The sequence below is a fragment of the Larus michahellis genome, chromosome 6 (assembly GCF_964199755.1).
Source record: "Larus michahellis chromosome 6, bLarMic1.1, whole genome shotgun sequence".
NCBI lineage: Eukaryota > Metazoa > Chordata > Aves > Charadriiformes > Laridae > Larus > Larus michahellis.
In genome coordinates, this window is record NC_133901.1 from 50,302,827 (window position 1) to 50,327,655 (window position 24,829).

General features: G+C 45.9%; 1 protein-coding gene across 1 annotated transcript in view; it reads left to right on the top strand.

Annotated features, from left to right (window-relative positions):
- The window catches only part of SYNPO2L (synaptopodin 2 like), a 40,775-nt gene that overhangs the window by 7,538 nt on the left and 8,408 nt on the right, over positions 1-24,829 (top strand). The window contains exons 2-3 of the mRNA XM_074593160.1: positions 7,666-7,817; positions 10,571-11,232. Coding sequence (XP_074449261.1) covers positions 7,666-7,817; positions 10,571-11,232 — 814 coding nt within the window. The remainder of the gene's footprint in view (positions 1-7,665; positions 7,818-10,570; positions 11,233-24,829) is intronic.

The window sequence follows — 24,829 nt, forward strand, 5'->3', positions numbered from 1 at the left end:
TTTGCCCATTAGCAGACAGGAGTCCTGGGAGAACCTCTTGACAGATGACTATCAGCAATTGTGATGAAACCATACAAGCTACATCTATACCTAGTGCATTAAATGTACCTGGGACCACTCTCTGGCACTGATGCCAGCTGCTACAGAGTGGAAAGAAGCCCAGCACTTAACCTCTTCTATTCTCCCAAGCAAGATGACTGCATGCAAGCTGCCCACAGGCAGCGGCTTGGGGAGTGGTCTGTTCTAGCTCCCAAACCGTGCCTGGGAAGTGTTCTGGAGAGCATTAGCTGGCCTGAACCGAAGATGTGCTAAGCATCATTTCAACAGTTTAATGCTACAGGCAATTGTGGTCCAGAGCTCAGGTTCATTCACCGGCATTATTCAACATGCTGCTTGCTATAACTACTACTGAATACATCTGTGAAGGCTAAGCCTGTTTTTTCCTCTACGTTCATACCTACAAGATGCCTACAAAGATGCTGCGAGGCACAGGAAGGTCTCTGTAACAAAGGTCCCATGGAATCCTTCAGGTGAACAGGGTACTTGTCTAATCCATACCTGTGGCTGATCCTGTCCTCACTGCTGCAGAACAGTGCTTATCCTCCTCAGAGCATTGCTCAGAGACTCTTAGGGTTAGTGAGTGCTGTGTTTTGGTAAAGTAACCCACACTTGCAAATATGATGAATGCTGTGTACAATAACTTTTTGCAAACATAAGTGGTTTTTTTGTCTTGGATTGTATCCTCGTTCTATCAAAATAATAGTAGGTATGTCTTCTTCTAATTTGCCCTCTCTCAGCATAAGTACTGTGGAGGCATATTATACTTAAGACTGCTATTGTTCAACAATTGGTAGCAGCTGAAGAGAGTTCTCTGTTCTGAGCAAGGGTTTTATTCAGAGCTTGCATATCTTCACTGCCCTTTAGAGCCCAGTACCAGCATGCAGCGCTAAGGTTGAGAACACCTTGTCCTGGAGGACTGAAGCCATGTCTCTGGATGACTCTGTCTTGTGTTCGAGGCTCTCTCACTCCTGTCCTAGTTCAGTGCCTGTCCCTGTAAAGAGGCATTTTGGTGGCTAGATTTGCTTATAAACTCTAATTCCCTTAGACTTTGATCCTAAAATCTTTTATGTCAAAAGGAGCAAGGCTGAGCCTCTAGAAAAGGACCTACAAGGGACATGTATCTTCTGAACATTCAATTCCTTTTGTCCCAGCAGCTAGATGTGGGCACTTGGACTCTTGCTTTTTGACAAACATATCTGTTCTTTCTGAATCCTTGCTTCATATAAAAAAACCTTGATATCCTGCTGTTTACTGTATTGAGAGTAAAATGCTTATCAATTACTTTTAGTATCTATTCTTGTGCTCGTGGCATTATTCCTTGTCATTGGTATTACACTTCACCCACTTTTCAGCTAATCTCCCATCAAGTAACAAAAGGCCGTGGAGATAAAGCCTCTTTTTATCTACCTGCAGCCAACCCTGGCTAGATACTTGCTTCTAGCAATGAGCTCTGTGCTAAACATTTTGCTTAGGCAAAGAAAGTGGATTGTTTGAGGTTGTTTTTCTCTTCCCCCTTGTATTATCACAGCAAAATGCTCTTTTTAAGGCACTTGGTTTCAACAGAGAGTGAAAACTAACAACCCCTGCTTGCTTGCCTTTTTTTTTTATCAGCTCGTATACCCTGGTACAAATCAGAATTAAGTCTAGTGCTCCGAAGGTGTTGTTCTGTTTCCCACACTAGGATAGCAATATCCCCCTCACCAGTACACTCTAGGCTGTAACATATTACAGTAGTCTTGTATGCACTTAATGCCAGCACCAGCATCCTCTTCCATACTAAGTTTCATCTCTAAACCCCTTGCTCAGGAGCCACCCAAGTCTGTCCTGCCACTCAAGATACCTTCTTTCACCACCCTCCCTTGCTGTGTTCGTCCCAGAAAGTGTAGTGTGTGTTCTCTCCCTTCTTTCTCCTTATAAAGACTCCCTAATTAAGCTTCACTGAGGATGACCTGTGAAGTAGGTCTGCAGAGACACCGGACCCAGTTTACCAAGAGGCAAGTCATCCAGTGTCACCTCTTAAACAGGAATACGGTGTTTGGTCAGGAAGTTATGGGAACTAAATAGAGAAGTGTAATTGTAATGGTTAGTTTAATAATAATGGATTAGAGTAAACATTCTCCTGTAAATAGCTTCCAACAAAAATATGGCATTGCCATGAAGATGTGATGTTATTCACATACTTAATAGAGAAGGCATAGGAAAAGTATCTTACTGGATCTCTGTGTTCAGGTGGGCAGCTGAAACAAAGAAAATTTAAGATCCAGAGCAAAAAACTGTTGAAAAATGTCCTGATTTCCAGGTGACTGTCATTTATGGCTCGCAGTCTGATTTGTTTCTCCAAGGTCACACAAAAAATCATCCAGGTCTCCTGAATCCCACTCCAGTGCCTTAGCCACAGGGGTATCCTTCCTTGCACAAGTAAAGATTAGGCCCTGGCCTTGGAGGAACAAACCGTTACAGTAACCAAAATGATGTCAACACCGATGTTCAGAAAGAAGAGATGGAGGGTATTTGTTTCTAGCAGCTACTGCATTTGTGGTTCGGCTGAGCAGGAGGTTCTGGGAGGAGGAGACCCAAATGCTGGTTGGCTCCTCCCTGAGTTCACTCCCTTTTGGTAATGCTTTATACTGCCTTATACTACAACAAGGCAGTTCTTACCTCTCCATGGGAACCCTGTGACAGCACTACATTTCACATAAGGCTGGTAATTAAACTTAAAGACTGCCACGTTGCCATGGACTGCTGGACCCTGTGCCATTGTAGCTGCTGAGGGAACGGGGCAGCTGTGTGATGACATGCAGTCAGAGAGCAGAAGGGGCACTGGATGGGAAGATGAATTGTATTCAATATACAACTCTGAATTGGCCTGAATTTGCTAGGTCGCTGCTGGAAAGATTTTAGGGAATTAGGGGAAGACTGATAATGTAATTTGTCTTCGTACCTTATAGACTGAGTTCTCTCAATGAGAGGAGGTGGGAGGTGCCTTGGGGTGGCAAGGGGGAAGATGGCATGAACCTGTTGCATCTTATTCCTAAAAGTCACTGCAAACTACTTCTGATTACCCACAGCATATTTCCTTTCTTATGAAGAAGCGATGCTGGCCAGCAGGGAGGGTGATTGCAAAGTTTCAAGACTGGTTCCCTGGGCTGTACTCAGGCAAGATGTGAAGCCACCGAGTTACTATCAGGATTACTCTATTCTTAGCATCCCAGTGTGTGTTCACCCCGACATACCACTATCTAAATATAGTCCCTACTGAAGGGCAGATGCTGCCAAGTTGCATCTGACCCCCTCTTCTTTTGCATTCTGTTCCCGAAAGCTAGGCCGAATTCCCCTGAGACACGTCCAATAATCACATGTCCTTTTGTCTCCCCAGGGCTGTACAAGGAAACCCGTACTGTACTGCTAAAGCCTCATCCCAGCTCTGGCCTTCCCGGCCTTCCCTTCAACACCTTCACTTCTTCCTTTCCTCCTCATTTGTTACCTTCATCCTTCTCCCCCCTCAGCTGCTTCTGTCCTTTCCCTCCTGTCTAATATGATAAGAGGGCAAAGTAATGAAAGAAAACATGCACCTGTATGTGCATGTACCTAGGTGCTGCAGTCACCCAAACCTGTCTGACAAGAGCTCTTCTGTCACAACAGAAGTCCTGCTGAGAGGGCAGTGAGATGGACAATCTCCTGAGTAAATGTGTTTCATTACTTTATAGTTCCAGTTTTCCACACTGATTTGTATTTCCAGTAGCGTAAATCAGTAAGGCCCTGAAATAGGGATTCTCTAAACCCAGATGGAATCTAAACAGGACATTCCTCCCATGTGAGCCAAGGTGTGTCCACTGAGGCATAGAGTGGAAAGTGTAACAAGCAGTTAGTTAGAAGAGGCTCAGAGAATTTGTGGGGTTCCCCCCCGAAAAGGAGTGGTCAGTCCTCACAGCATGTGCTAGGAGGTCAGAGAGCGCAATGTCCCAGGGCCAGGGCTACCCCTGACCACTTGTCAGGGCCCCTCGGTGCTGCCTCTCACTTACACATGAAGGCTCTCCAGGGATCTCCTACAGGAAGCAGAGAGGATTTCTCTTTGAAATGCCGCTTTTCCCATACTTTCCCATCTCTTCAGAACAGCTGCTGAGTGACACCTTCCAACCTGTCCGCAGCCTAAGCGGAAGATCCCTGTTATTGACACTTCATGTGGCTCACTGGCTGCCCAGGAGAGGGCATCTTTTGGACATGGGGAGCAAGTGGCTGAGCCAGAGGGCAGCCTGACCTTCAGGGTGGGCAGCACGCCTGGCTTTCGGACTGGGCAGCCGCCTGGCCTGGGGCCTCAAAGGCTCAGTACTGCCCTCGCTGAGATGTGCAGGCTATGGGTTGTCATTAAAGGTCTCCACAGCACTGTGCTCGCAGTCATATGAAAACTGGCAGCCTTGTGCTGGTCTCTGTCTAGACCAGAAGGTCCAGCCTTCTGCACACTGCACCCTGCTGTCCTGGTCGTGGATTAAGTCCCGTCCTTTCTGTATGAAGTGCTTTCTTTCTTCTCTCCCTGCACAATCCTCTTCTGCCTTTAACCCTTTTGCTTTCCTCCCTGGCAAATGCAGTAGGGTAGGGGTTTGTCATTAAAGTGAAGCTGTGAATAGTTTGTTTCCCTCTGGCCCTGGGAAGTAGATTCGTAAACTTCCAGGGAGGGCCTTATAAACCTGTGGGAGACTGACAGCCAGGAACATTTACATGCTATTTTCAGACTCTGTAGATCTCTTCCTGCACTGGAAGAGACCTGGTCCTGTTTTCCCAAAGAGGGATGGAGACAAGAAGTCCCCTCCTTGATTATAGAGCTAGTTTGCAGGCTTTTGCAACAGCACTGAAGTAACTATAGTTGCTTTACTGTGTGGGCCTTTTGCCACCTTCGTAAAATCTGAGCACAGACCAAGCCAGAGCCAGCATCTTTACTAACCACGAAAGAAATGCATTGCCTGCTCACACTGCTCAGCCCGCATGGGGCAGCTTGCATCCCACCAGCCTACTCTGATCTAAAGATGCCTGAAGCAGCAGCAGGCAGTGTTGTGAGCACAGCCTGACCCTCCCTGCCTGGGAATCCCAGACACTTGCCTGCAAAGTCCTGCAGGACTGTGGGACCAGAGGATTGCAGGAAGCTTACTGGCTCTGCTCTGGGTGGTCACCAGCCCACATCCAGTTGGTTTCAGTGAGCATGGAGGAGTACGATGGGATGTGAGGAATGCTCTGAGCACCTGCTAACAGCCTTTAACCCCTAGTCCCCTCGCTCCATAATTGGGAGAGATACTGGCGAGTGTGTTTCCATCCAGTGCTGAGCACCAAGCACTTGGCTGTGGAGCATCAGTTGGCCTTTTGGGGAATACCAGAAGGAGTCCCTCCTTCTAACCTCTCTTCAACTTCCTAACTCTCTGCATTAGCTGCTGTGTCGGTAGGCAGCACTGGGAAATGTGTCTGCTATCTCTTTCAGTTAACAGCTGCGTGTTGAGGGAGTATCAGGAAGCAGCATTTATACTGTAACAGCAGAAAAGTGGTTCTTCAGCAGTAGTTCATTACAGACCCACACGTTCTCATTCCAGGCTCATATTAACAAGGAGGGAGATAAAGGACTAAAATGACAGAGGCTGATGGATGTGGCAGCTGGGATGAGCCAGTCTCTATTTTAAGCATGCAGGCAAAATTTGGGGTCAAGCTGGAGAGGCTACAGAGTGATAAAGTGCCAGTGAACACACAGACAACTCGGAGCATAGCCCTCCTTTTTCCATCTTCTTCCCCAACACCTCTCAGTCCTGCTGGCAGGCTGACCTGGGAGTAGAATCATAGAATCATAGAATCATAGAATTGCTGAGGTTGGAAGGGACCTTTAAGATCATCAAGTCCAACCTTTAACCTACCCTGACAAAAGCCATTTCTAAACCATGTCCCTAAGTGCCCCATCTACTCTTTTTTTAAACACCTCCAGGGATGGTGAATCCACCACCTCCCTGGGCAGCCTATTCCAATGTTTAATAACCCTTTCAGTGAAAAAGTGTTTCCTAATATCCAATCTAAACCTCCCCTGACGTAACTTGAACCCGTTTCCCCTCGTCCTATCACTTGTCACCAGGGAGAAGAGGTCAGCCCCCATCTCTCTACAACCTCCTTTCAGGTAGTTGTAGAGGGTGATAAGGTCTCCCCTCAGCCTCCTCTTCTCCAAGCTAAACAACCCCAGCTCCCTCAGTCGTTCTTCATAAGGTTTGGCCTCCGGACCCCTCACCAGCTTTGTAGCCCTTCTCTGGACACGCTCCAACACCTCAATGTCCCTCTTGTAGCGAGGGGCCCAAAACTGAACGCAGTACTCGAGGTGGGGCCTCACCAGTGCCGAGTACAGGGGGATGATCACTTCCCTAGTCCGGCTCACCACACTATTCCTGATACAGGCTAGGATGCTGTTGGCCTTCTTGGCCACCTGGGCACACTGCTGGCTCATATTCAGCCGGCTGTCAACCAACACCCCCAGGTCCTTTTCTGCCAGGCTGCTTTCAAGCCACTCTGCCCCAATCCTGTAGCGCTGCATGGGGTTAGTACATGGAGTAGTGCTGCTCTTGCCTGCCCAACACGAGCCAGCAGGGGTCCAGCATAATACTACCTTGCGCCTGATTCCGCCTGACCCAGCTACTCTTTTATGTGTAAAATGAGTGCATTATGGATGCTAAGTAAGCCATCCTACAAGACTATCCCATTGCTTGCCTATATGGGAGAGGTCTGCAGTTTGGGGCTGAGTGGGCATTTGTTTTGCTTGCTTGCCCTAACAGGAAGGCTAGGCTGGGTTGGGGTTTTCAGTAGGAAGTTTAACTGATGGATGATGGAACAAAAAGGAGAGGAAACACTTGGTGTAAGATGCCCACAAGAGGCCAGATCTAGGAACTAGCCTGTAACTAGAGACCCAGGCTCCATTCTCAGATCCAGCAATGCCCGTCCTACACAGGTCCTGTTAAGGCTAAAGATTTACTCCAAGTTTACGCTTGTGTAACAGGATGCCATACAGCCTGATGCAGATGTCCAGAAATACATTGGCCAAAGCCATTAGAGCAGAAATGCTTGATAGCAGGAAGTGCCTCAGAGCCATCATCTCTGCCCGATGTCAGCTTCCCTGAGGATGGTACCTGCCAGGGCTCTGTGTGAGTGTCAGGGATCATACCAAGGAGGCATAGTAGGGGCCTGCAGAAGGACACACAGTCATGTACAGGAAGTCTGGAAAGAGTTCCTGTTCCCTCTCTGGGACACAGACTCCCTAAGCAATTTAGGAGATAGAGAATGAGAGAATAAGAGCATGTCGGTGTTCTTGAGTCTTTCATCTGCACTAAAGGACTCGAATTGGGTTGATGATCAGGTCAGGCCTATGCTCAGCAGAGTGGCTCTTGGAATTAACAGGAATACAGAGACCGAAAGGCACAGCCAGGGCTCACCCAAGAGGACTGGTTCTTCACCCTGGCAGCACAGTAGTCTTAGGCCTTATTTTATTCTATCAGGCATGGAGCAAAAGAAGGGCCAGCAGGAGACAAGAAACTGAACTAAGTAGTTGCTGTTCTTGCTTTCATCCCTAGCTTCTCTCTTCCATTTTTCCAGATCCGAAAGAGAAGCAAAGCATGCCGCGGAGGCCTGTGGGAAAATGATGTGCTGATATCTATCAACGGGAAGTCATGTGCTGGCCTCTCCCATGCTACTGCCATGCAGATCATCGACTCCTCCAATGGCATGCTCAACATCCGTGTGAAAAGGTAACCTGCTCCTTAGTGCTGGTGCTGTGGAAGTGCAGGCAGCAGGGCAGCTTCATCCAGCGCAGCAGCTATCCATACCTAGCAGAAAGAAGGCCGGCAGGATGCCTTTGGTTTCTCCATACTGCAAGATGTACTAGGAGGACTTCCCCATGGCTCACATGTGGCCATCCAAAAGTTTTGCACTGTCTCTGTGCTGCTCTCCAGAGTGCCTGGCCCTGGGGCTGAACTGACCCCAGACCTCCCTGCACCTCAGGCTGGAGGGAAATGGTTGCAGTGTGAGGGCTACGCTCAGGACAATGAGCAATTTAGGCTCCAAGCAAGCAGATGCCATAGGGCAGTTCATCTCAGCAATTAATAGAGACTCCAGGTCATTATGCCTAAATAACTGTTCTGTAGAAATGGATTTGACTACATATTGGATAATTGTTTTGGATTGGATAAAAGATTACCTGAGTATTTACTACAGCAGGCCACTGTAGTCCAACAGGGTGTGAACTGACTTCCAGAAAGATAAGAGGTATGTAGCTGAGTCCCTTTTTACAGGAAGAAATATCTCTGCAGTCCGTAGTCCAGCAGAATAGTGGAGACCAGGCTCAAATTTAAGCACAAAAAGGGTCCCAGTAACATCACTGGTTCTACCTGTGCTAAGCTAACTCAGTGCCTCAGTGCACGTTGAATGATGGCCAAGCTGCAAATGAATCATATAAAGATGAAGACAGCAAAGCTCTGTGAGGTCCCAGCTAGTCCACACTACTGCCAAAACAGAAGACACCCTCAGGAAATAAGACCTTGGTGAAGAGGGCAGGGAAATGTGATGTTCTACAGCCCTGAAAAGACAGAGCAGTGTGAGCAGGCTGGAGGGAGAGCCACGCTGGTTGCTGGCATCTGTAAAGCAGGGACAGAGGTGGGCAGCGCTCAGAGGAGGAAAGCCTGAACATGTAGGATCTTCCCCTTGGCTTCAGGGAAAGTGCCGGTGCCATCTGATGTGCTCACCCTATACCCTAGCTGTGATTAAGTGGGATGAGTGAGGTCTGCACAAGGTGTCCAGAATAGCTCCTGGTCCCTTGCCAAGGCCTTATCTCACCCCATCGGAGCCTATCTGCAGCCAACAGGTGCCTGGGCAAATTCCAATGGGCCAAAATCAGCACACTTTGAATTAGCAAAGTGACAAAGGCAGGCTTCTTGCAGCCCTCTGGGAGCCAATGTTGGATGGTCTGGAAATAGCGTAACCAGTTGGCTTCATCCTGGGGTAGTGGAAGACTCATCAAATACTGCTTTATCTATTGCTCTATTCCCACTTCATATTTATGTTCCCAGAGAAAACAATCAGTTCCGTTCAGAAAGGGGAGGTAGCTGGATGAGTCTGGAGCGTGCAAGGTCACGTGTATTTCTGTCAGTGCAGGATGTGTTTGAACAGAGAAAGAGAGGGAGGGAGAGAGATTCTGACCTGACAGTGCAGAACAAGAGAAACTGGCTTACAAACAGTAATGCTTTTCAGTTATCTGGCCGAGTGTTTAAAAAAGAGGAAGGACTGTTCTGTTTCGCTTGGGGAGCTTTGAGTTTGTTCCCCAGTGAGAGTTCATAATAGCAAATATTGCTAACAATATAAATTGTCAGAGAAATTGTCCCACCCTTAGCTTCCACAAAGGTTTTTATTTGACATGAGTATAAATTTTTCACAGTTTAGAATTGGAATCCAAGTCATGAATTCCCCAGCTTTACAGAGGCAACGCCGTCTGCCTGGCTTCCCAGTATGCATGCTCCTTTGTAACTCTAACATGCCCTGGTGACTCCGGCAAGGGAAGGAAGAAGGTCCCAGCCCCATCTGTGAGGTCTGGAGTCAAGCTGTCACTGAAATCCAGACTCACTCCTGAGGAGAGGGAGGACAGAGCTGGCTCTTTCCCCATCAGCATTGCCAGCTCTCCCTCCCTCTGGCAGCCAGCAATCGGGCTGACTGCCCCAGCCTGCCCTGCCCCTACTCTAGTCATCCTTCCAGCTGACTTACAGGCTAGAAGTTGCTATGCCTAAGCCAAAGGCGAATGCCACCATGGATTGGGCTGGCTGGCATGACTGAAGTACGGCTGTCAAAAGCCAGGCATTGGTAGCTAGCTTGTGAAGCAGTCCCACAGCAAACAGGCCACACATCAGGGTGGACTCCTACCACAGGATAGCAGAGTCCCACCCTCAAAAAACACTTGGGCCTTTTTCTCCTAAGTATTTGCTATTTACTCCCACATAGAGGTCAGGGCAAACAAACAGCACCAGCTTCTTTCTTTGGAGCACACTCTGAACTAAAGCAGTTTGGGGGGTGCCAGGATCTGGAGAGCTGACAGAGCTCCAGGGTGCAGTCCCAGCTGCAGGAGCACCTGGAGTGCAGTGTGGTGGCTGGAGCACCACCCGCCCGGTCCCGGCCCGGCAAGCAGCAGGCTGTAGGGGTATGTCCCACTGTCCTGGGGAATGTTTGCTATGCAGGAATTCACCTCCCCAGGAGAAATGCCTGGGGAGCTGCTTAAGCTGGCTCAGTAGATTTTTATGCGCTTGCGGCATTCTGATTTTCAAGTGTGTGAAGCAGAAGATCAGGATGAGCGCATGTAGCTGATGTCAGAGATAAGCCTGCTCTTCAGGTGTCTGTACCACCTGAAAGACACCTGAAACACTGGCTCAGTCCTTATCCCTCTCTCACATGTGGTGGTTTCCTTCCAGCTCAGCCCCACCAACCAGACCTTGCTCACCCCCTTTCCTTCTCCCCACAGGATAGTTGGTGGGGACCAGACCGGCCCACGGCTTCAGCGCTCCCCTTCTCCAGGGCAGCGAGTGCTCTCCCCACCATCCCCGCTCAGTCCCCCGGCGCAGCTACTCAGCTCTGAATCATCAGGAGCCCCGGCCACTGCACAGCCCTCGCAGCCACGGAGGTCACAGAGGCACCTGGAGAGCCTCACCTCCCCGCCGGACAGTGAGGCCTACTATGGTGAGACAGACAGCGATGCTGACAACGCGGCCCAGGAGAAGCACCGCCGGGCTCGCAAGAAGAGCCCACGCTCCCCGCCTGACAGCACCAACAGCAAGGCAGATGTGCCTCAGGATGAGGTGTCCCTGTCCGAACAGAGCGGCTACGAGAGCATGCCCGAGGCTGCTGCACAGGGGGTGGCTGAGGTAGCCGCCTCCGGCGGGGTGGCCAAGAGGGAGATTAGCTGCCTGCCTGGCAGCCGCACAGACACTCCATTCTCAGAGAGCGAGGGACAGTTGCGGCCACCATCAACAGAAGGACGGGAGCCTTCTCCAGAGGCGATGCTCCTGCCACATGCCACCAAGGCTATCCGAGCGGAACGTCATCTCATCCCCATGGTGGGGCCAGTGGAGCACCCAATTGATGAAGACCTAACCACCACGTACACAGAGAAAGCCAAGCAGGCCAGTAAGTCCTCTGCACCCTGCCACTTACCCATGCCCTCTTCTTACACTGCATCTCCTTCCAAAAGCCTCATTCCTGCAAATGTCAAGTAGGTTAGCTCCTCTAGCTTGGGAAGAAGCACAGTCAAGTCAGATCTCCAGGGACTGGGGCTTCCTATTGCAGCTTTGGCACTGGGGTCTACCTCACCCAAGATGTCCCAAGGAACAGATGAGAGAAAGGGTCTAGGATCTGGGAGTCACTTGTAGAAGCTGCAGACACACAACCTCTATGTGCTCTAGCACCTCTATGTGCTGGACACGGGGTGGAGGTCACTGGTTTCTTCAACACTTTGGGCTGAAGAAGACTCAGTGTCAGGAAAGAGGTTGGGGGTTAGATTTCCCAGGCCTGGACTTTCAGAGATCTCACAGAAGCTCAGTTTGCTCCTTAGCTGTCTGTGTGTCCAAGCACAGGGTGCTCATTCCGAGGGGCTGCTGAGGACCCCCTGTTCAGCTCAGCTCTCCATGGGCACAGAGGCATGTAGTATTATACATGATTAAGGACCAAGTAGAAATAATTTTCAGTCAGCATAGCCCTAAAAGAGTGTTGTCAGTAGCTCATTCATTTCTCTCACCCTGTCAAGCTCAGGGAGGGACTTGTCTACATCGACTTTTGGAGGATGTTTTCTCTGCAGGCACTTCCTCCAGCAAAGGTGTCCATGCCTGGCAGCAGCTAATGAGCTCTGGTAGAATTTATCACTTTTTAGGTATCGGCCGTGAAGGGCTGCCAGCAAGGACAGACAGGAGCTATTAAATCAGCTGTTGCAACAGTTCCTTGTAGTGGGATCCCTATTAGTAAAGACCTTTCCAGGTGGAATAAAGTACTGAAAAATGTAGTGTGGTACATGGGTGATGGACCTGAAGTGACCTTAATTGTGAATATCTTTCCTGGTTTCTGCTACACATGGGAGTATTTCAAACCCAACATGAAGGCAGAACAAGATATTACCTGGTTTCACAGTTGTGATCTACCCAGTAATATTAAAAGCAAGGTAATCAAAAACTTGTTTTCATATGATTACCTCAGTGTGCAGTATGATTGACTAATTTACACTTCTCTGAGTGTAGAAATAAAGTGGCTTTTATAAAAGTGACTTAGCTGGGAGACAGAATGGGAAACAGAGACACAGAAAAGTTACTAGACTGAATCAGAAATAAAGTACACAGATTCTAACTTCTGATTCTCTGCTGCAAATGCTAGACATTTTTCCCCAGGCCAAATAATATTGCAAGGCAATTGTTAAGCCTCTCTTTTCTCTTTTCCTTGGGCTAAACATTCCTTTATCTGTTCTGCCTAAAGGATCCTATAGGGGTAACTTTCAAATCTAGGCTGCTTCCATCAGGCAGGGCACTGTCTTACTGCTCTGCCCTGCGTTGAGAGGACAGACTCGGTTGGGTCTCTTATGTCTGGCCCTGCTAGGCAGTACAACTGACCTGGTGCCTTGTACTATTTCTTCGTAGTCTTTAGCACTCACTTTCCTTAGGACAGCAAAGTAAGTAGCAATTTCAGCCTCCCTGAGGATGGAGCTATTTTTTTCCCCTTTGAATAATGTACAAGCATGAGGTGAATGTTGAGAAAGGCATGTTCAGCTGCTCCCTGCCACCTGATAGCCCTAGCAGTGGATGAGTAATTGCTTTACATCAAGACTTATTTCCATGGACAGCGTCAGTACAGAAGTCTCTCAGGAAAGCCATGTATTTAATGCAGAGCATTTCTGATGGCAAAATAATATCCCATGGCAGAAGATGATGCAACTCTATTGCCAGCTAGAGTTAGGGTTCCCAGAAGCACTGCAGACTGAGATAATATTTTATTCTCCTATTACCCCCCACCACTCACCCCGCTTGTGGTTTGTGTTTGGCCTTGGGTGTCCTTATGTAAGAGTTACTCTGCCATAGATGGCAACTCACATGGCCAGCTTGGCCTTTTCTTGGGTTAGGAATCTTGGCAGTAAATGCGAAGGCAAAATTCTATGTCCTGATCATGCTGGAGCTCAGCAGCCATTAAAACAAAAGTCACAGTCAGCAGCCAGTAACTCTGTGAAGGAAGGAAGCAGGGAAGGAAGAGGGATGGAAGGTTTTCATTATGTGGTGAACAGAGCTAAGGAGCACCTACACCTGGAATAAACAGGAGGATGTGAGGCTGCTGAGCTGCACTGGCTCTGTGGGGAAGCTGCCTGCAGAGAAGTTATCGGCATGGGAGGCACATGGTACAGCATCTCTTGCCAGAAAGATGTAGCCTTGGCAAGGATGTTTGTGCTTGCATTGGTTCAGTTCCGACAGCTGCTCCAGGCTCCCATGGAGCTATCAGAGTTTAAAGCTCTGTTTCTCCACCTTTCCTTAGCTTACCAACAGCACGGTAGCCTACTCTGGGACATGGAGACCCCTGTGTTCTGCTAAACAGGAACATGAAATGGGTTAGAAGCTAGGCAAGCTTTTAAAATCTGTTAACTACAGTAGGTGACTTGTCTGATTAGTCATGGGAGCCTGGGGCTTGATATATACACAGCAGGCATTTAAGAACCCTTCTGACTATCTAATCAGATGTCTGCCTTTTGGAGCACTATGTGTCTAAACATATTCCCAGTGCACTTGCTCAGCACACCATTCTTGTCTTGCCATAGCTTTCTCCATTGTGACTCTCACCGCCGCACCATAAGAATGTGAAAAACTCCTTTTTGGTTTGTTGGGACTGTTACCCAGATGGTTCCTCACCTTCTCTTTCTAGAGTGTACTCCTTTCTCATGCCTGCTCTTATGTTTTCTCCAATTTTAGGAGTATTTCTCTTGTCCTTTGTATTCATTCTTTCTAACTTTTCACTGTCATTTTTAAGCTACAGAGACTTTCTCCCTTTCCCACCTGTCCCTGCACCTCAGGCAAACAGAATTTCAAGTATAGTATTTCTAGGTAAGTATCTAGAAACATCAGATTTCTAGATGAATAATTGAAATCCCTGTACAAGAGTAGAGATACATAATAATTCTTTTGCACACCACCGAGAGCAGCAGCTGACAGTCTTCACAGCACTATTGCCCTGCGAGGATCTCAGTATGACTGCTGTTGACTGTCAGCTCTTGGGTTTTCTCAAACTTAAGATCTGTAGCTCTGCTGTTTATTTCCTATCTCTAGAGCTTTTGTAGACCTTTGTCCTCACTCCATGCAGCTCTGAGCTTTCCAGCTCATAGGCAAGTTGATTCAGCCCCCCTGCCTGCCCTTTTCTGTATGATTTTCCTTTGTTTCTGACGTTTTTAGCAAATCTGATCCAGGCTGACTGTATAGTGTCCTCAAGATCATCAGTGAAACTAGTAAATGCTTACCATATTCCCCCAACATCTTTCCTAGTCTCACCATGATGGGTGATCAGTCTTGACGTTCTGATTGTTACTGATTCATTTTCTCTTAATTTTCATCTGATTGACATTTCTCCAGTACATGGATTTTTTTGCATCGACTCCCACCAACTCCTAACAACTACAGCTCCTTTCCCTGCCTTTGCTACAAGGATACACATCATGTGGCAATTGCCGGAGGTGACACTGCTGTCTAACATCTGCTTTGCATCGCAGTAACACAGAAGCAAATGGAGCTCACTTATTTACACTAGGGAAGGATTTGACTCCGGGAGCAGAACACAGTGTGGCGGCAAGTACCAAAAGCTCAAGGCTGTACAAATCGGTACACCCATTTGCCAGTGGGTGGGGTGGAGCAAAGTAAGCACAGAGAAGAGGGAGCAGTAGCTGATGGTGCTACTTCACAATGCCCTGCATGTTGTCAGCTGCTGAGCTGTGCCTCTCCTTCCCCAGCAAAAACACCAGGCTTTAAAGCTCCTTAGAAAGGCAACAGCCCTTGCAGTGAGGTTTGGGCCTGTCTCTTTCCAAAGTTCCTTGCCCTGTTTGCATATTGGTCTTGGCTCATTTTTTCCAGCCGGTGGGATAAGCACGTACATCACTCCAGCCCTCCACAGGACACATGACTTGGACATGTCTCAAAAACCACACAGAACATTGCTGATGCAGACTAGTGGGGCAGAGTGGGGAGCCACACACCATCCAAATGTGGGGAACTTGCCCTACAAGTAATAGGATTTCAAGTCTTCATTGATACGCAGTGGCTGCTATGCACCCTGGTGTTTTGCTCTGTGGGGCAAGAGAACAGCCAGCAAACGGGGACTCTTCTGTACTTTAAATGAACTACAGGAGAGCATTCACACTTGTGAATAGACAATATTTTGCCTAATCTGAAGAAACAAAAGTATAAATTTGTTTCCTTCCTACTAAAACAGTAACTCGCTCTCTTTAAAGAGGTGATTAATCCCTGATGAAACTGGGATCTTTAGGGCCTCAGTTCATCATCACTGTAAAGGGCCAAGCCACATCCCTTCCTGAGATTAATTCTGTGCTGCTTGGACAGTGCAGAAGGAAAGGAAGAGATAACAAGACAGAAAATGCAAATAAAAAAATCTGAATGAGTTTTAGGAGGTTAGGGGAAAGTGGGAGCTTATGGCAGGGAGAATCAGACTATAGTTGTCACAAGTAATTCCTAGCGAGGTTCTTTGGTTCCCTGTAGCTCCTGCAGTGTCCTCTTCTGCTCACTCCACCCTCAGAGGCTTGGGATCCATCTGTAGCCAAGGCTAATTCTCTTCAGCCACCTGTGCTCTCTAAGGTGCACTGTATTTTCACCCCCATCTTTCTCACAACTGGAAATACCAATTGCTAACAGAAGACAGACATACCAGGACAGCAGTCTAGTCCTAACTTGCTATCACACTGTAGGAATTTGTGTCAGTGCAAGAAGTGCTTCAAAATATCTCAATTTAAACTTATCCACTGGACTATTTTTAGTTCCTAGGATTAAGAGCTTCTCCATGTACGGTCGGGGAAGGGAGGGAAAAATGGGTGGGGAAATTTTCTCCTCTGCTTTATATGGACCTGGCTGCCTGTGCAGAGTCATCAAAGTTACTACATTCCATATCAGAAAAGGAAATCCTTCTTGTTTAAAGCGGATGTACGGCGGCATCACTTGACGAGATAGGATGCTTATAAATAAGTGGCCTATTCATTGGGGGTCATACAGATTACCTTCTCTAAGAGTGACTGCAGTCACATTTCCCTACAGAGAGAGGGAGTCCAGCAAGCCATGTATCAGCCTGTTACAATCAGTATAGGCCACAGGAGCTGTGAACAAGATAAAGTACCTGAATGGTGGTTTGAACTTACTGCACCACATTTCCTTCTTGGCTTTCAGCTTTGACAGTTGTATCTGTAATGATCACAGTTACGTGACTGTTAGGCTAGCTTACTGCTTTTGTCATTCACTGCAGTCTAGAAGACTGAAAGGTTTAGGATAGTAGTCAACTGTCCCCATCCTACGTGCTTTAAAGTAAAATAGAAAAGCATTCTGCTCAGACCAGGAGATTAAAATTAATTGCCTGAACTATTCGTCTTACAGGAAGTCTGTTCCTATCAGTATGAAGCAATGCTGAATAACCCTTGACCCGTGCTACTCAGCGAGCGGCCAACCACTAGGAAAACAAGGACGACAGCCTCCATGCTTGAATCACAGATGGAGAGTCTGATCTCACTTCAACACGCATTAAACTGGAAATTGCCTCCACTTGGGAAATCAATTTACGTACACTGGTGTACGCAGTCTAGTTGTATGCTTTTGCTGAAGAATATCCCAGTTGATAACCAACATTCAGTTTTTAATTCTCTGCAGCATGGAAGGCATTTATCATAGAAGACAACAGAGAGATAAACACTCTTCTCTTTCTCCTCCAGTTTTAGGCTTGAGGCCAACATTTGAGCTTATGCCTTCAGTTTACGTTCTTCTATCAAAAGCACAGAGGTGGTATTTTCAGGCTGATATATTAACTGTTTGGGCAGAAGACAGATAGTATTGTCTGGTTTGGCTAGTGTGGATGAATTTTTCCTTCTGTCTTCTCAGAAATTGTCACAAGTAATTGGCCATGTTCCTCAGGTATGCTTACTGGAGACTTCCAGCATCGTTCCCTTGGGCATCACTCTTGTCCAGCATTTCAGTGCAGATACTGTGGGTTGCAGCACTGAAAGTAAAGCTGATAGAGCTCTGGTCTGCTTCCCCTTTGTACTTCAATGCTATCCTGCTGCCCCAGAGCCCGACAGAGACGTGGATTTAGCTGAACATGTGTTAGCTCAAGAAAAATCTAGCTGCATATAATAATCTCTGGGAGGGGAAAGATCTTTGGTATGTGAAAGTGTTTGGAGGAAAGCTGTATGCAGTCCCTGAAATGAAAAGGTACATACTTTCGTTTGTTGCCATTTTGAGTATCTTTTTTAAACTATCAGTTACTCAGACATTACTTCTCTGTGTTATTATTGTCAGTGCAGGGACTCTGACTCTGGGTCACAGTTCCTCAGACATGGTCAGAGGTCATTCATCATCCTGCTGCTGGTGAAACAGCATCAGCAGTTCTCTTCCACGCTCACACTTCCATGGTCCTTGCAGAGCCTCAGCTAGTTATTTTTCAGAATATGCTGCCACACACATGAAGTTAACATAGCCTGCCCTTGCACATGCACATCTGGAGTGACTTATGATGTGTAAGGCTGATGTGGAACAATGAGATTAAGCCAAAATTTTGCCTTTTGCCAATAATTCAGATCTCAAGGTGATCACACTGAAACAACTATAAATACAACCCTTAACCAAGCTGATAGTTTCTAGGTTCCAGGATTTTGAGAGCTGAGTTGAAAGAAATCGTAATGCAAACAGGCAATGGGAATCCCTCTGCCTGTTCAATGTTGTTTCCATCAGTTCTGGAAGTGATGTGGGACTTGCTGACAGGGTTGGGACAAGTCTGCTCAGGGGCAACACTGAAATGAGACAAAGTGATAATGATAGGGGAGGGAGAGGCATAAAAGGGTGAGGCATAAAAGGACTTTGACAAGGGGTAATTAAACAACAGAGTCATTGCTCAACAAAGGTGAGAGAAAGTTACAGCTAGGAAGGAGAAAACTGTAAACATGCAAATAATCATTCTTCAGTCTCACTTAAATCCATTGTAGGAAGAGTTTGTTGTGAAATCTGTAAAGATTTATGTTACCTACCGCTTATGTTAGCCGAGAATCAAGCCCTTTGTATAAATGAAATAGGAGCAGGAAAGGGGGCGAGTAGATTCAGCATATCTTGATACACTGACTATAATGAAATGACAAGGCTGAATCATATTCTCTGTAGAGGTGAAATGTAAGGAATTAGTGAAAATTGTATCAGAATGGCCCTCAGTCCTCGATAAATAATCTGGAATAATGGGAAGGGCCTCAGGGAAAGAGACCAAGAATAGCACCCTTCTTACAGACACAGGCTCTGGGGATAAGAAAAAAAATAATAAATGTTTACCTTCAGTTCGGTGACCAAAGTAGTTCTTTTGAGCACACTTTGTGGAAAACAAAATGATCAGTAAAAACAACATGGACTAACAAAAACTAGAAAAAGAGATAGTCTTTGACCTGTTCAGTAAGATAAGACTTTGTGGCTAAAGAAATAAGGTGGACACAGTATATGTTGGCTTCTGTAAGATATCTGATACGGTTCCACATGACTTTTCCAATGAGAGAAATATGGATGAGATAGGACTACTGTAAGGTGACTGCACAATTGGCTAAGAATAGAACAGAAAACATAACTATTAATGGCTCATGATGTCAGATTAGCTAACTGGCTAAGTTGGTAGTAGTGTTTCACTGGGCTTCTGAATCTAACAGGACTACCTCTATATTTTCACCCATGGAGCTTTAAACACTAACATATGTCAATCAAATGTCCTCTCCACCTCAATGTTATATGACTGGTGAGGAGACAGATGATTAAAAATCCCAGCCCTCCTCTCTTCTGTCAGTGGATCTTGTCCTCTGACTGCATCTAGACAGAACAGGCAGTATGCGCTGTGGGGCACCCCACAGCCCCAAAACTGCTACTACCCAGAGCTGGGACCTGGCTGGGACACCTTGCAGCTTTTCTTTGGTCTTTCTTCACACAGAAACCCAGGTGTGTGTGGGACACGGGGGAGGGAGGTGGGTTCCTGGATTGAGGAGGTGCATCACCATTGTCTTCCTATCAGCTTTTTCAACTGCAAACTCCTGCTAGTGAAGCTTTTAAAATGTATTTTGTTTCTCTTGAGTGGGTCGTACCTAGGAAGCAGTAACAGGAAATAGCAATAATACCATTTTTAAAGGATGGCCTGAGGATTCAGCAGACATTGCTGTGTATTAATCAGCAGATGACATAAGGCATGGAAGGTAAACAGTTGTCTCATGAAAGCCTGGATTTTTAAATGTAGAAGGAGCTTGACTGGTTGCAGAAAAGGACTAAAATCAATATATGGCAAGTGCTACAGGATTAATCAAGTCCACAGACCCAGATGGTGAGCATATGCTTGTCTGTATTACTAGAGAGTGGATGGTGGAAACACTGAAGGACAAAGAGAAGATAAATCAGTGGTATCCTGCTGTCAGACATCAAGCAGTTTTGTGAGCAGTAGAATTAACAGATCCTGGTGTCCTTTTAATTTATGTCTTGCATTTGATATCTCATTGTCTCATATCTAGTAAAATGCAGATCTGTCTGATGTCTCTCACATTCAAAATAAGAACTCATAATTTCTCTGTTGTGTGTGTTCTTCAGTTTTTGGTGCCTAATTAAGACTGCACTCAGGCTTCCTGCTGCCTATGGTGCGGTCTGTCACCTCTGTTCAGCCACCTACTTTCATGTAAACTTGTAGGAGTGTTGTATCTTTGTGACTTCAGGCTCCTAAAATTAGCTCAAAATAGGCTCAAAAACTATTAGCATGAAACAAGATCAAAAGACATGGAGCATGACTGCATAGATCTTTCTCAGGAAATTGGGCTAAAACTGCAAAAGACAGATTCACTAGTGCATTCCGGAGGTGCTCTCCTGGCAAAAGAAAGCTCTTTTTTGGCAACAGAAGACTATCCAGGGCCCGAGTGCGAGCTGTCGGCACAGGAGAACTGGCCGTGTGCGTTACCTTTTGCACTGAGGACACATTTCCATCCTCAGCTCAGGAAAAAACTCTCACTCAACTGAGGGAGATTTTTTTAAGGGAACAAGCTATTCAAGTCTGCAGCAGGATACCATGAGACTAATACATTGCAACCACGTATAGCAATGTCTCCGCACCTCCTCTGCCTGGCAGAGCTCTTCAATAGCAGGGTGGGAGTCGCAGAATGGCTAAGAATGGTCAAAAATCTACAAAATGACTGGTCATGTTTTTTCCCGTGGGCTGTTGATTCATCTGCAGAGAAGGTTGATTTCTATTTTTCTAAAAGCAGGAGATTGCAGTGGGGCAGTGTCTCACTGGGAGCTCTTAAAAACTAGCCATTTAAGAAGAAATACTGGTTTGACAAGTACTTAACTACATATTTAACATCAGATACATTCTTAAGTGTTGCAGAGTTAAGTAGGACTGAAGCATGCTTGTAGCATCCTAAACTGGAGCCATATCTATGTTTTATATTATGCATAGACTATGTGATGGAAGTGTGCTGATATCCAAGAATGAGAAACAAGTTTTCTGTCCCAAGAGTTTTGTCACTTCTTTTAAGTAAAAGAATATACACTCCTCTGCTTTACTGTTTGCAATTCAAGCTTTGGTCGAAGCTTGAAAGGTTGAAGCTTTCAACAGGGAAATACTTAGAAGGCCAATATAACCTATCCAAATCTTATTTTGAAAGGACTCCAGGTATGAAAAGCATGAGGTGTCTGTAGCCTCTAATGACTTACTGAGATATTTGCAACGTTAGCCATGGAAAAATGACCTTATCTAACATAAATAGCTGGAAGAACAAAATTCTAGTTGATCCCATGTGAAAAAATAGTAGACAAGTAGTATTTCATCACAGAGGAACAGGCTCTTTATCTCTGAAATTAGCAGCATGCTTATTTTCTATGGTAATGGCTTTTCTAGAATTTGGTCTTTGGTAGTAAAATTTACTGTTGTTTTTTTCCTAGTGAACATGAACAGTGTCTGGCATCATGTAAGCCTACTTGCTCAGTAGTTTTCCTGAGCATACGTTAAAATGCTTTCTTTTAACAGGGCCTGATCTTGAAAAGATTTGTACTTTTTACACTTCTCTTTATTGTAATTAGTAACATAATGCATTTCACTTCAGTGAAATTTAGTTAAGTTAATGGAAAAATCTTTGTAGGCTTTGCTTGATAGAAATTTTTCCCTCTTGTGGTTTATTCCAATATAATTTAGTGCTTTAAAAGTTAACAAAAAGTTTTCTGTAGAAATTACCCGCCATACCAGCATTTAGGAGAGTTTTATAACCCTTCCATTTACTCTTTTATCTACTCCATTTGAATGTCCTTAATAGAGAATTTTTTCTGTACTGCAGAGCTGTATTTTCATTTCCAATTGCTTATTGTATATATCAGATTCTACAAGGTTTTCCCAAAGAGACTGTATTCCTATATGTGTAAATACTCATCAAAGAAGAAGAGACTGAACTACTTGCATTGCTTTTGCTTTTGCTGTAAGAGCCTCTGTATGAGGCATGACATGAACATTGCCTGTGGAAGTTGTCTTCCTCGGCATGCAGCGATGGCTAGTGGATTTCAGGAGGCATGGTTAGACCTTCACTTTTCTAGATTCACTAACACTGGAGATGGTCCGCTCCAGTCCTGGGCTACAGTCTTGCTAAGGCTGGGACTGCTGGGAGGGAGAATCGCAGGGCAGTGTCCCTTGGCCACAGCTCTGGGATTCTCTCACAGGACTTATTGCTCGTGTACAGAAAGAGGCAGTAAGACAAGACCTCGACAAAGTGTGAGGAGATGCTGAGCAGGCCACAACTGCAGAGATTTGTAGACTCCCAGAACCCTCTGTTCCCTTCCTCCCTGTCCACCTCAGTCCTCACTATCAGCATCTCATCTTTCAACACCTCTCAGTCTCCAGCGCGGGAGCTCTGAATGGTGCTGACAAAACACCAGTCCTTGACCTCCAAACGCTGCATGACCCTCCCTGGGCACAGCCACACTCTTCCGTGGTGTAGGTAACAGCCTCTGCCATTTTAACTCAACTAAACCTCTTCACTACAGGAATGCAGGACCCTCATGATCCTCTGTTAAATGTTCCTCAGTCCTGGTACACAACAGGAATCTGTATCATGGACTGGTTCTCCTCAGACATGGAAGGAAATTGATATACACAGGAAAAGAAAGGCGCTCGTCTCTCTTTTATTCCTTATATTTACCTTCCTTATATTTTCTTCATTATATTTACCCTCAGGGTGCTCTCTGAGGGTTTCAGACAGGGAAAATTGCTTTCCTCCTGGGTGGGTTTCTCTGCTTGTCCATGTTGGACATGAGCACTGTGTTAGTCTCACCTCTTTGAAGGGCTCTTTAGCACAGAAATGCTGGACATTGTGGCATTGGAAACAGTAACCTGACGCTAGCACCTTTTTACCCTGAAGCTTACACCACAGCAGCGGTGAGAGTATAGAGTATATTTTCTTATTGTAAAATAAAAAAGAGGAGTTTCTCCTCACAGGGAGTAGAGGGTGGGGGAAAAAGGGAGGGTGTTTAAGTGCCAGGTGACAATGTCCATCACACTGCTCAGTGATGAAGCTAAGAAGACAGAAATAGACAATGTGACCTCATGGCTTTCGGCAGCAATGCCTATGAGACAAAAGAGAGGCTTTAAAAGGCTTGTGGAGCTGATAGCAAAGGGCTTGGACACCTCAGAGTTTTGGTTCTGCTCCAGCAGGGAACTGCTTGGCTTCTCTCTCATTGCCTCTCTCTCTGTTTATGGGGAGTTGTGAATTAAACGGGCTTTGTGACATGCCCAGCTCTCCAGGTCTGGACTCTGCCTTCTCAAGCTTGGATCAGCCTTATGCAGGTACAGATGTCTCCTCTTTTCTATCTTTCTTCTTTTTTCTCTTTTCTTTTCTTTTCTTTTCTTTTCTTTTCTTTTCTTTTCTTTTCTTTTCTTTTCTTTTCTTTTCTTTTCTTTTCTTTTCTTTTCTTTTCTTTTCTTTTCTTTTCTTTTCTTTTCTTTTCTTTTCTTTTCTTTTCTTTTCTTTTTTCTTTTCTTTTTTCTTTTCTTTTTCTTTTCTTTTCTTCTCTTTTTTCTTTTCCTTTTCTTCTCTTTTTTCTTCTCTTTTCTTTTCTTCTGTTTTCTTTTCTTTTCTTCTCTTTTCTTTTTTCTTTTTTTCTTTTCCTTTTCCCCCCTTTTGTTTGCTCTCATTTTTCTTCTCCTCTCCTTCCCCTATTCTTTTGCCTATTCTGATTTCATTCTTGCTCTTTACCTTCAGCAAGTAATCTCAGGAAGATTTCTCTTTCCCTTTTTTCTTAAACTGTTGTGGGAGATTGTGGCTTGAATACTGTGAACATTTTTCTGTTGTGAGGATCGGTATAATTACTTATGTGCTTTAGCCTTTGATGAGAAAGTAGGAAAAAGAGCAGGGGGAGGCGAGTAGCAGGTTGCAGAGGGCCTTACTTGCCTGCTGCTTCAGAGCACAGGGCAATTGAGAGGAACTTCCTAGGGAAGTTGTTCGTGGACGCTAACACTGAGCCAGGAACAAGAGTTGGTGGAAGCATAGCCAAGGCTGTCTACTGTTATATTTTCTCTGACAGTATTTGCTAGCCCAGAGTTGAGCACTTTCATGGTACTCTGTAGTGAGTGATAGGACGAGGTTTTCTCTCACCATCGCAATAGGATGAGAGGTAATGGTTTTAAACTGAAAGAGGTGAGATCTAGATTAGAAATCAGGTAGAAATTCTTTACTGTGAGGGTGGTGAGACACTGGAACAGGTTGCCCAGAGAAGTTGTACATGCCCCTTCCCTAGAGGTGTTCAAGGCCAGGCTGGATGGGGCTTTGAGCAGCCTGGTCTAGTGGAGGTGTCCCTGCCCATGGCAGGAGGGTTGGAACTAGATGATCTTTAAGGTCCCTTCCAACCCAAACCATTCTATGATTCTATGATTCTACTCTGCTGCCAGAAGGGGCTGCACAGACACTCACTTTGGATGGTGTATCTCCCTAGCTGTTAGCTCCCGATGCCAGAAATCATCCTAAGTCACTCAGGGCCCAGAGTTTATGTATTCTGGACTTGACTCAGATTCTGTAGTGTTTCTCTTCCTCCTTGTAAATTTAGAAGCAAAATACAAGCCAGGTGAGGTGTAGTAGCTTGTAGCAAGGATGCCTGTAGTAAGAAAGAAATCTCTCTTATTTCCTCCATTGTGAACAACCCCCAGAGACACATGCGTGCAGATTTCTAAAGTAAAGTGGACAGACCTTCAGGGACTGTAGCTCATTTCCATCATGGACCGCAGGTCCTCCCCTGAAGTCTCCACAAAAACCTGGAAACTATTTCAGTCTTGGTTCAGCAAGGTGGAGCCATTCTGTAAGGAAAGTTTTGCAGAGAGCCTTCCCTTTGCAAGTGAGAGCACAAATAGTGAGCCATTTTTTCACCATTGATTTTGCTGTTTCCAGTTTTCTGAGTGCAAAGGGGAGGAATGGACTGTGCACCCATGTGAGGTGATCTCAAATTGCTGAAGTCCCTTTGTT